The sequence below is a fragment of the Tursiops truncatus genome, chromosome 4 (assembly GCF_011762595.2).
Source record: "Tursiops truncatus isolate mTurTru1 chromosome 4, mTurTru1.mat.Y, whole genome shotgun sequence".
Lineage (NCBI taxonomy): Eukaryota > Metazoa > Chordata > Mammalia > Artiodactyla > Delphinidae > Tursiops > Tursiops truncatus.
This window is the reverse complement of record NC_047037.1, coordinates 101,498,934-101,511,700: the sequence shown is the minus strand read 5'-3', so window position 1 is coordinate 101,511,700 and position 12,767 is coordinate 101,498,934. Positions and strand designations below refer to the sequence as shown.

General features: G+C 39.3%; 1 protein-coding gene across 4 annotated transcripts in view; it reads left to right on the top strand.

The window, feature by feature from the left end:
- Positions 1 to 4,664: 4,664 nt before the first annotated feature.
- The window catches only part of NSUN3 (NOP2/Sun RNA methyltransferase 3), a 49,771-nt gene continuing 41,668 nt past the window's right edge, over positions 4,665 to 12,767 (top strand). For all 4 annotated transcript variants that reach the window (XM_019923189.3, XM_073804371.1, XM_073804372.1 and 1 more), the window contains exons 1-2: positions 4,665 to 4,800; positions 5,613 to 5,722. In XM_019923189.3, the coding sequence (XP_019778748.1) occupies positions 4,789 to 4,800; positions 5,613 to 5,722 (122 nt within the window). In that variant the 5' untranslated portion in view covers positions 4,665 to 4,788. The remainder of the gene's footprint in view (positions 4,801 to 5,612; positions 5,723 to 12,767) is intronic.

Genomic DNA, 12,767 nt, shown 5'->3' with positions numbered 1-12,767 from the left:
TTGGCAACCTTGTCTGAAACCTCTCTCCTTGGCTTACAGATGGCTGCTGCTAGTGTCTCAGTGTGCCCAGATTTTCTCTTTATAAGGACACCAGTCAGATTGGATTAGGACCCACCCTAAAGGGCTCCTTTTAACTTAGTCACCTCTGAAAAGGCCCTATTTCCACATGCAGTCACATTCTGAGGTGGTGGGATGGGAGAGTGGGTGGGGGAGGGGGGAGATAGGGCTTCAACATGAATTTTGAGGGGAAAAGTTTCAGCCCTTAACAATTATATACATGTTCTCCTGTATTTTGCATATACTCCCCTAAATTTATTTTAAAGATTAGAAAAAATTAAATAAAAATACAAGTTATTATATTCACTTCCCAGTCCCAGTGGATTGTCTGCTGGAGTTTGTACACACCATTTTGGAGGACTATGATTAAAAAAATGAGAGCCTCAGCTAAGTAGCTACTCACCTAAAGTGAAGTTCAAGATTGCCTATAACTGTGCTTTGTTCTCTTGCTTTGATGGTAGGTTTCTCTATTGTGTTTTTCTGCTATTCAATTTAAGGAGCTTACACCCTCTTGATGTCAGATTGTTTTACTACGAATCCTGTCTTTACCTTTTTGATGCATAAACCTGAACGTGAAGGGCTTTGAGAGATGTTTTATATAAATATGAAAATTCATAAAGTTTATTCTGAAACACTTCTTATATCAAATGACTTCACAATAAAATTGCTTAGGTATGTAAAAATTATTTTCCTGCATAGCAGTAAGCCCTTATATTCTTAAGCTGCCTCAGTCTTTAAAAATAATAACAATAATAATAACAATAATAATTTTAAAACCCTAGTACAATTTCTGGTAGTTGTGTCAACTTAATTTATCTCATGTCTGCAAAAACAAGCCTGCCTCTAGCCATTTCTATTTTTTTAAAAATATTACATAGTATTTATTTTTATTAATTTTTTTGGAGTATGGTTGCTTTACAATGTTGTGTTAGCTTCCACTGCACAGCAAAATGAGTACACATACGGATATCCCCTCCCTTTTGGACTTCTCTCCCATTTGGGTTACTACAGTGTATTAGGTAGAGTTCCCTGTGCTATAAAGTATGTTCCCATCAGTAGTCTTTTTTTTTTTTTTTTTTTTTTTGCGGTACGCGGGCCTCTCACTGTTGTGGCCTCTGCCGTTGCAGAGCACAGGCTCCGGATGCGCAGGCTCAGTGGCCATGGCTCACGGTCCTAGCCGCTCCGCGGCATGTGGGATCTTCCCGGAGCTGGGCACGAACCCGTGTCCCCTGCATCGCCAGGCGGACTCTCAACCACTGCGCCACCAGGGAAGCCCAGTTGTCTATTTTATACATAGTGTCAATAAATTATACGTGTCAATCCCAATCTCCCAATTCCTCCCTCCCCACTCCTTTCCCCCTTGGTATCCATACATTTGTTCTCTACGTCTATGTCTCTATTTTTGCTTTGCAAATAAGATCATCTATACCAGTGGTCCCCAAACTTTTTGGCACCAGGGACCGGTTTCATGGAAGACAATTTTTCCACGGCTTGCCCACCTCTCACCTCCTGCTGTGTGGCCTGATTCCTAACAGGCTGAGGACCGGTACCTGTCTGTGGCCCGGGCGTTGGGGACCCCTGATCTATACCATTTTTCTAGATTCCCCATATATGCGTTATTATACAATATTTGCTTTTCTCTTCCTGACTTACTTCACTCTGAATGACACTCTCTGGGTCCATCCACGTCTCTACAAATGATCCAATTCCGTTCCTTTTTATGGCTGAGTAATATTCCATTGTATATATGTACCACATCTTCTATAGCCATTCCTCTGTTGATGGATATTTAGGTTGCTTCCATGTCCTGGCTATTGTAAATAGTGCTGCTATGAACATTGGGGTGCATGTGTTTTTTTGAATTATGGTTTTCTCTGGGTATATGCCCAGTAGTGAGGTTACTGGGTCATATGGTAATTCTACTTTTAGTTTTTTAAGGAACCTCCATACTGTTCTCCATAGTGGCTGTATCAATTTACATTCCCACCAACAGTGTAGGAGGGTTCCCTTTTCTCCACACCCTCTCCAGCATTTGTTTATAGATTTTTTGATGATGGCCATTCTTACCGGTGTGAGGTGATACCTCATTGTAGCTTTGATTTGCATTTCTCTAATAATTAGTGATGTTGAGCAGCTTTTCATGTGCCTTTTGGCCATCTGTATGTCTTCTTTGGAGAATTGTCTATTTAGGTCTTCTGCCCATTTTTTGATTGGGTTGTTTGTTTTTTTGATATTGAGCTATATGAGCTGCTTGTAAAGCAGTTCCTTAACACTCAGTGTGGAACCTTGTTTATTCTTCAGTAGCTATTTGGTGTCGGTTAGGGGAAATCCATTAATATTCTCATGATACACTGATACTGATTTTAGATAGATTAGAAGGTGAAATGAGAAAGATCAAACTAAAGAAAAAAGGGAGAAAGAAAAAGAAGTAGCTCCCCTCTGTGGGAAGAAATTTCCAAGCAATGGAATCACAAACTCAAACAATTGATCGCATAAAAATTTTAAATATTTTCACATTTAAAAAAAATTTACTGATTTTATTTATTTATTTTTGGCTGCGTTGGGTCTTTGTTGCTGTGCGTGGGCTTTCTCTAGTTGCAGCGAGCAGCGGCTACTCTTCATTGAGGTGCGCGGGCTTCTCATTACGATGGCTTCTCATTGAGGAGCACAGGCTCTAGGCGTGCGTGCTTCAGTAATTGTGGCACTCAGCCTTCAGTAGTTGTGGCTTGCGGGCTCTAGAGTGGAGGCTCAGTAGTTGTGGTGTATGGGCTTAGTTGCTCTGCAGCATGTGGGATCTTCCCGGACCAAGGCTCGAACCCATGTCCCCTGCATTGGCAGGCGGATTCTTAACCAGTGCGCCACCAGGGAAGCCCTATTTTCACATTTAAAATCAAATGATTGTAAGAAAAATCGGCAAAGTAGTTGAAAATGTGATATGGTTAACATCTCAAATATAAATAGCACTGACAGCTCTAGATAAGTGGATATGAGCAGGTAATTTACAACAGAAATAAAATAACTAATAAGATTTGAAAACCTACCCAGACTAAGGACATAATTAAAAATTATAAGATTATCAGACATGCAAAGATTCATGAGCAAAAATGTCTATCAATAATAGGATAGCTAGTAAGTATGTTAACCTCCATACTTTCAACTACTATGCAACTTCTAGAAATTATGTACTGTATATGAAGAATTTTTAATAAAAGAAAATGCTTATAAAAACAGAGGATACATTATACATAGTCTTATCAAACTTGAAAATGCATAAAATTAGAGAAACACACCAAAATGTTAATAGTGATTATCTCTAGTGGCATTATGCATGATTTTCATTCTCATAGGCTTAAAATTTTTTTTCTTCAATAAGCATTAGTTTATTTAAAATTCAGAAAACAGAAATGTGCTAAAGAAGTCACAAAACGATATAAAAGAACAAATATGACCGCTTTCCAAGCATAACATATCCCCTTTCCCTAATAGAAAGATAGTAAATATGATTTCTACTACCTCCTTTAAAGTTTTTTATATGTCTACATTGCAAATATACTACCACATTGATTCACTAAATGCAGCAATCTAATGAGTACAGAAAAAAATAAAGTATATAAAATCTCTGAGGCTAAAAGGTAGACTAATGACTTTTCCTTAAACTTTCAACGAAGTACTGCATTTAATCATCTCACTCCTTTGTACTGTATTTTCTTTTCCACCAAATCTAAATTCATTTTTAGATTATTGGGTAACCTGTTTAAATAAATAAATATATTAAGCTTCAAATCACATTTGGGATAATGAAATTTATCTTTTTACATGGTCCTAAGATTTGCACCTATATTATACACTATACTGATATTTGGAGCATCAAGGGTCTCAAAATTATGATGGGCATTAAATATTAGGGACTACTTTCCTGAGAACCAGTAACACTTCCCCTAGTAAAGGTGGGTGAGGAGGGTCATTTTTTAGGGTGTAGGATGTAAGGTCATTTTGGTCGTCAGGCATTTGGTATCAGAACTTGATGATAATCACGAAGATCAAGATAGTGAAAATAATACACAGTAGCAGCTAACATTTGGGCATTTACTATTCCCTAGTCTCTATGCTAGACGCTTTACCTGTGTATTTCAATCAATTTAATCCTTTAACGCTCCCCATTAAAAGAGAGATATTATCCCAATGGGCCATTTCTAGGAAATGCGTGACAATATCTTTTTCATCATATCCGTTCTTTTATCTTGAGTCCTGAATATCTGGGATAACGGGGGTCTTCGGATTTGGTAGATTAACAGTAACTAGCTTCGCCTCTGAGAACATCTTAGAACAACGATCATACAACGTACCTAATAGTGACAAACACTTCCATCCTTTTACTGAGCCTCAAGCACACAGCACTGAGAGACTGTTCAGCGTGAGGCGCGACTTTCTGAAGACAGGCTGCCCAAGGCTCCGCCCACGGGCTCCAGCCACGCCCCCGGAGCAGGTAGGCACCGCCTGCTTCAGCCACCGGCAGAAGTAACTTTGCGCTTGCCTCTCGCGGGACCTAGGGTTTTTGGCGAGATTTCGATAACTCAGGCAAAGCAGAATCTCGCGAGAAGTTGAACCGGAAAACTGAGGGACGGGAGAGAATTCCGGCGAAACTCGGGAGACAGGCGGAGCTCTTGGTTCCCTGCAAGCTTAAAGTGCCCGGTGGTCTTGACTTCTTGTTTGATCTCTACTGACGGAGTGATGTTGACCCGGGTGAGGGCTGGGATCCAGCCGGGTGTCTGTGACTGAACCAGAAACTTTATCGACTGACGGCGTGGCGAGGGAGGGGGCTGGGATGTGGATGTGATCTCTGGGTTTCTCTGGCTTCATTCCAAAGGTCTAGAATAATGCCGAGTGTTTTGACGCTCGTTCGTGAGCGTTCTCTGTCGTTTTCTCCCAAGACTCACATCCGCCTCAAATAACCTGTCTGCAGTCCCGCCTGCAGACTTTAATATCCACTCCTTTCAGCTTTGAGCACAATGCAAGCTCTTGGAGGGCTGAGACTCTGTACTGTCCTGGGAGCTTAAAGGATATCTGTTACATAGGTAAACTTTTCTTGGATTAGTAAATGAAATAGAACTGCAAGGACGTTTCCACAGGAAACTAGAGTGACTTTTCTTCTAAATACATTTTATTTTGGAATAATTTTACATTTCCAAAAAAATTACAAAGATAATAAAGACTTCCTGTGCCCATTTCACCCAGTTCCCCTAATGTTAACATATAGAGTGGCTTATTTAAATTAATTTTGTTCCTTTGACACACATTCTTGTGTTAACACCGCAATTCTGCTTTACCCTTTGCTTTACATTTGCGCAATAATCATTTGGAGAAACCTTTTTTTCATAAGTAGATAATCAATACAGTTTTGTTATGTGTGAGGTACAACTCCTGTTGTAAGAACTAGTAATTATCAGGGGGAAAAAAGTGTTGTTATCTTAAGAAAAAAGACTGTACTGATAATGTTGAAGTTCAGTAAATTGGTAACATCAGAGTGTGTCAGCAACCTTTTCTTATCATCATAGCTGAAAGCAAAATCAGAGAGGAAGGTTGCAAAACAGATTTGCAAAGTTGTATTGGATCATTTTGAAAAGGAATATTCCAGAGAACTTGGAGATGCCTGGCATACAGTAAGGTTAGTATAATTCATCTCTTGATGCTTTATGATAGAACAAGAAATAAACCCATCTGGGGGAGGGGTGCTGTGAAGATAAAAGATAAAGGAATCTAAACCTGGTTTCCATTTCCTGCTGAGGCTTCAGAAGGGAGAAGGAGGAAGAAGTAGATTGGCTCATGGGAAAATGGAAAGGGTAGAAAGAAAACTTTGTAGTGATAATTTTGTTATAAGCAAAAGTTGGTATGCCCTTGCCTTAAGAAATTGCTTTGATCTTTGAAACAGGACTGCCCACCAGTTTGACAAAATTAATTATACTGTAACAGAAAAATCTGAAAGAAAAATTTTGAGGATATTTAACTAGTTTCTGGAATTCAGGAGATAATGCAACAAGTCTTTAAAGCCAACACTGCTTTATCTCAGCTGAAGTCACTTTATTTGGTAATCACATTTCTTCCCCATATCTATAGCTGGCTGTGTTTTGAACACACATGCCTGTGCGCGCACACACACACACACACACGCACACACACACGCACACACACACACAAATGAGTTAAATGTATTATAGAAAACAGAAATGAGAAATATTTAATGCCTAGATGTGAGAGAAGTTCGATTTGTATGTTTAGTGAGTTTTGTGTTTGGTCAGTATGTTGCTCTATGGGTTCTTTACACTGAATGCCTGATACAGTATACCATACACTGTGAAATACAAAGAGCAAAGAGCAAGACAGTCCCCAGGACCAGTTTTCAGACAGTCTGTTCATGGAGGAGGAGGCGCATGATTAAAACTATATAAACTGCTAATTCCATAAATATCCCAATAGAAATAGGCAGGAGTACCTAGTCTTACCTAACAAAGCCTGATGGTGCCAGCAGAGACCTGAGGAGAAACCAGGTCTTGGTGATTTAATAAAGTATGAAGTGGTTCTGAAATAATTTTAGACAAACTGTTTTAGAAACTTGTAAATACTGTAACGTGAAAATGTAGTTTATAGTTGTAGTTTTATTTCAAAACTAGATTTTTAAATGGGTGTCTTCTTTCACAGAGAAGAAAGGAATGAATAGTGAAGCGTGTAATTAATTCATGAGGTTTTCAGTATGCAGAGTTACTCAGATAGAATAGCCAAATAACCAAACACCTATGGAATGCTTATTATGTGCCAGGCAATACTGACTTTTTTTGACCCTTAGAACAAACCTCTGAAGTTTGTTTCCCACTTCTCACCTGAGGGAACTGCACAGACTTTAAGTAATTTGCCCAAGTTCACTCAGCTAGTAAGTGGCAGAACTGGGATTTGTGCCCAGGCTCTCTCGTTCATGAACTCCCACGGCTAACCCCTATTCTATATGCCTCTCATACCTGGGATGTAATTAGGCATAAATGGATGATTTAAAAAAAAAAATTTCAAGAGGTCTATTGTCTCAGACTTTATCTGGCTGCTCAGACCCTGTAATGAGTTATTTTTCTATTTACTGTGCTCAGACAGATTTATAAATTATTATTTAACCCTAAACAAAACGAGCAGTCTATTTAATTAGCCATGCCTTCTGCTTCATCTACCTTTTTGTTGGGTTTTCATGGTACTTTAAGTTTTGCATAAACATGTGCTAAATTTGCCATAGGCAGAATAAAGGCTTTCTCAGCTTAGCAAGTAGTCTGAGCATGGAGGATGGCATGGAGAAATAAGAACAGAAGTACTTTTGTTTTTTAACTATTTATTTGCAAGACGTAGTCTTGTGCTTGCAGAGTCTATGTACTTCCAGGGAAAGGTGAGTGCATTTTTGTGCTATCTAGAAAGCTAATAATTTACTCAGTAGTTTTAGTTTTCTGTAGTAGTGGGGTAGGTTTAGTGTTTATTTTAATTTTATCGTTTTGTAAAAACTTCTTGCCATCACACTCTTAGCAGCCCTTTGAAGTTGGGAGTTTACCCGGATTCAATTTTTGTCCTACTTGTTACCTACATGTTCTCCTTAAGGTGAGCCCATTCATGGCATGACTCTAAACTTCCCTCAGTGTGCTGTCATCTCAGGTGATGCAGCCCTTGCCAAGCTTAAGTGTTTTCTGATAACTTTACTTAGTTTCGTACCAGGCAAACTCAAAAGCAGATTATTATTTTCCCTTACCAAACCTATGTTGCCATTTGCTGCTTGCATATTCTATCTCAGTTGAAGGCATCACTATCAATCAGTTTCCTTTTTCCTCCTCCACACTTTTACTACCTTTTAGTGAAGAATGAACCTTATTCAGAGATAGGTCTGACATTTGCCCTCAGCTCCTTGGAGGTGATCTCTAAGCCGTTGGAATGCTCTGCCTAAAAGTCTGGGAGCTTGGGCAACGTGATGTTGCCCAAGGAAACAATGTCAAGAAGAGTAGGAGGCAATCAGCTCATTATTAGACACTCTGAAGAATAGAAATAAAATGGCATGAAAACATACCTTGATGCACTTCCGTGAGTTGGTTTACTCTTGATTTCTAAACCAGACTTTTAAAATGATTGAATGAGCGCCCTCTAGTGGGTAATAATAGCAATAAAACAAGAGGGATTTCTGTATTTTAACCATGAATGTTTAGTGGGTTCTGTAATCTGTGCATTTATACAGAACTAAGCAGTTGTGCTTAGTGACGTGTAGATAAGATAATATTTCATCCTCATCATTAGTTAGGAAGGTAGAATGGAGTATAGAATAGTAAGAGAAAAGAAAATCACAGCAAAGTTGAAAATCATGTTATCATATAACAAACATTGTCCAAATAATATATTATGCAATTTTCAAGGGATATGTGAGCACAGGCATGTTATAGCAATCAAATTCCAGATCCTCGGCATTCATGTATGCTTTTTCAGGAGATTACTCCGCTCCCCTGTTGCTTGAGGGGGTACTTATTCCCCTTTACTAACCTGCCCTTCTACATTGTCTTTGTCCCACTTTACAAGAAGGGTCACACTTTCACCATCCTGAATCTTCCACACTGCATTCCTCCAGGGTGTCAGAACTCCCCCTGCCAGAGACTATTGGACTATAATTGTAAATGACTAAGGACTACCAAATTCTTTGACAGGTCAGATGGTCTCCAAGTTTTGCTTTCAGCATAAGTAAAGGACCTCCAATTGATTTGTCAGCCAACAGATTATTTAAAATATTTTTGAAGATATGTCATTTAGTGTTTTGAGATCATAACTCAGAATTATAACAAAACGGAGACATTGTTTTAACAAAATATATTTAATTCTCACCTACTTATTTAAGTGAAGGTTTTTCTCACCCCTTCTAGAAACTCAAAATAGGAATTGATGTTGAACCCTGATCATTATAGCACTAGGTAGTATTCATTGCTGGATGTATGAGGGAGAAAAAGCTCATTTCATTAAGAGATTCATTTCCTATGGGGTTTCCCTGGTGGTGCAGTGGTTGAGAGTCCACCTGCTGATGCAGGGGACACGGGTTCGTGCCCCAGTCCGGGAATATCCCACATGCCGTGGAGCGGCTGCGCCCGTGAGCCATGGCCGCTGAGCCTGCGCGTCCAGAGCCTGTTGCTCCGCAACGGGAGAGGCCACAACAGTGAGAGGCCCGCGTACCGCAAAAAAAAAAAAAAAAAAAATTTCCTATGAATTTTTATGTTTAATTATCAAATTATTTATAGATTATCAAATCTATAAGTTATTTTGATCAATTTTGTACTAGTAATTTTATTGGTGACTAATGCAGAAGTTACCATAAAACACAGAGCTTTAAGGCTACAGTGAAAACAAATTTAGTATATACACGTGTGTGTGTGTGTGTGTGTGTGTGTGTGTGTGTGTGTGTGTGTGAGAGAGAGAGAGAGAGAGAGAGAGAGAGAGAAATATGATAGGGTAATAAAGATTAAAAGCACAAAAATGTATTAGGATAAAGTTATATGGGGAAATAAAATGTAAATAAAAGGGAAAGGAACAGTGTAAAATTTCCACCTGTTCAAGAAGAGTCAGTCCATGAATTTTTAAATGGACAGTGCTGGGTTTCAAAATCACTCTGGTATTTAGGTTCCACTGGATAGATTTTAAAAAGTAGTATAATTTGTCTTTTAAAATGTCAATTTTTACAGTATGCTGGAAATTACATCCTTAAACATATGGTGAAGATTTTGATGTCAACTTAAAATGTTCCAGAGGGTACATAGTTGTTTTCAAAATGGTATCAGTGGAAGTATTAGCAAAATATTTGCAGGTCACTGATCTTCTAGGTCCCCGTTCTGCTGACTGATGGTGTGCTTGCACTTCTGGCCTTGAAGTTTATTAAGTGACGCAGCTTCAGACTCCTCCTCATGAATCTTGAGAGGAGACCTGGAGTGTGGCGCCTGGCCAGTGTCTTCTTGAGTCTTCTAATATGTGCTCCCTCCACTGTCTGCTGGGCTACTTGCCCATCCATCAGAGCTTTTGAAGTGAGTAGCCACCAGCATCAGGGCATCCCACCAATGCAGGCGCTGGAGGGTGTGTGTGTGTGTGTTGGGGGAAGACGAGGTTACTGGCAGGTGGGTGCTGAGACCCACGTTAATACACAGCTTTGCTTTCTCCGGGCTGGAAAGTACCAGCCCGAGCAGCCTTAGCAGTCACTTCATTGCATTGATCCCGTTGCAGCTCGTTCCCAAGGGCTGCGTATGTCAACCTTCAGAAAGAATGGGGCCACTGGCACTAGGTGAGGGTTGGAGTAGAAATTCTCTTCTCCTTCCTGTCATATACCACTTGTGCTACAGTACCAGGGCCTCACACTCCTATTAGGCTTTAAAGCCAGCGGATTTTGAATCAGGGACTTCTCTTTAAACAGTGATGTGACCTTGGGTAAGTTGCCAAATCTCTGAAAGCCTCAGTTAGCTTGACCTCTAAAATGAGCATAATAGCTGCCCCTCACGGTTGTTGTGATGGTGAAATGAGGTAAGCATGCAAAAAGCACATAGTAAGCATCTGATCAGTAATTTTTATTATTATTGATATTATCAGGGTGAGATGGAGTGGGTGGATTGGGTGGTAGATAGAGAGGCTTCCCTGGGGAGATAAAGCCTAAACTGCCCCATGAATAGCAAGTAGGAGAGTTAAGTCTGGCTGAAGGGGGTGAGAGAGGAAAGGTCATTCTAGGCAGAGGGAACAGTCTATGCTGAGACTGTTAAAGGCTAAAGAAAACTTGCTCCAGGAAATTCAGGTAGTTCAGTAGGCTGGGTGTAGGTGAAGAGGGATCAGAAAATTTATTTGTTCTGAGCAAGGGCTTATTTTATCTAGTTGTTGAAGAATGAGATAGAATAATTTCTGAAGATTCCTGCCTCACTCTGCCATAAGTACATGTTTTTAAATCTAACAAGGCTCCCCCCCCCAGAGTCTTTCAATGACTTCTCATTTATAAGAATTTTAAATTTATAAGGTAATATTTTAAAACTTTATCATCTTATACTTGACCCATATAACCTTCTGCCACATTAAACTACTTTTAATTCCCCAGATGCACTGTCCGTCATACCTTTGTGCCTGTACACGTGCTATGGCCGCTATGGCCTTTGCCCTGGAATTTGTATTTTCATTTCATCCTGTGGCTAATTCCTCCTCATCCTTCAAGATTTAACATATTGGATAATGTACAATAATCAGTAGTATTCCTAAACTAACAATCCTTTTATACAGTAAGGTCAAGTGAAATATGCAAGATTAATAATCTTTACTAAGGGATCTGAAAGGAAATGTGAATAAATGGAGAAACATATTGTGGTGAAAGTTGGAAAGAGTGACTACAATAAAATGTTAATTCTCCCCAAATTTAGTGCATTTAATATAATCCTAGTCAAAGTTATTATCTATCTACTTATCTATACAAATATTTTATAAAATATTTTTAATTGACCAATTGATTCTCATGTTCATCTGAAACAATAAACATTCTAAGATAGCTTTGGAAGTTGTGAAGAAAAAAAGAAAAAAGGATGGAGATTTGCCCTGCCAGATATTAACCAATTGAAAGTATATAAAGCCAATTGAAAGTGTCTAGCCCTTGTTAGCTAAGGGATGGACACATGATTTAAAGCCAAGCCACTTTAGTCTGTATTAATAAAATTATGTTTCTGAGCATTATTTCCCTGTTACTACATGACTCAAAACTCTGGATAGATATTCATCCAGTTTGGAGGGTAAGATTAGGATGGACTGACATAAGGTTTACAACCGTGGCGTTCATAGATTTCCTTTTAGGGTCCAGTGTAATGCATTGGTTCCCAAAGTGTGGTCCTGGGGATCAGCGCATCAGTATCACCCAAGAACTTGCTAGAAATGCAAATTCTTAGGCTCTACCTCAGACCTACAGAAGCCCCAGGTGGGGCCCAGCCGTCTCTTACAGGCACTTCATGCCCGCTAAAGTTTGTGAAGCATGTTTTTAAAGAGATTGTCATCCTCCGGTATAGCTGAAACACTGGGCTTCTGTGATGCACCATCATAGTAAGAGGCAGTGAAAAGAGCAATTTCACATGTTAGCCTCAACTGAAATTCACATGGCACACATCCAGCGTCGCAGGTGTTACATTTCAATTCAGCCATTCTTCACATAGGCCACACCAGGGTGAGTAGCAGCTGGAATTTACTTAATTGACTGTGGTTAATGAGGCTCCCAAATAACTCAGCTAGAAAGGTCAGCTTGTAAATAAATATTTTCTGCTGTATCATTTGTCAGTTGATGTGAGCTTGTGATTGTCAACAGATCTAACTGTTGGACCAAGTAAAAAATGAGGAAGGTAAGTCTGTTGGAGAGGTGGGGGCAGGGAAAGCCTGCACCGTCAATCCATGAGTGATTTTTAAACCATCCTTGGTTTTGTATCATCTGATTCACTGATTGCCTCATTAACTCTGTTACTGTAGTGTTCACTGTAGTTAGCTTTCCATACTTTTATCCTCATCAGAGGAAAACTTGAACACTCATTCCTTTAAACACCCTTTAATGATAGTACTTTTCCCTTTAATATTAATAGACTCAGGTTTTAAATTTTGTCTCCAAGAAAAACTCTTCCTTGCGCAAAGAGTGATAGACTAAAATCTATTTTGATGGATTT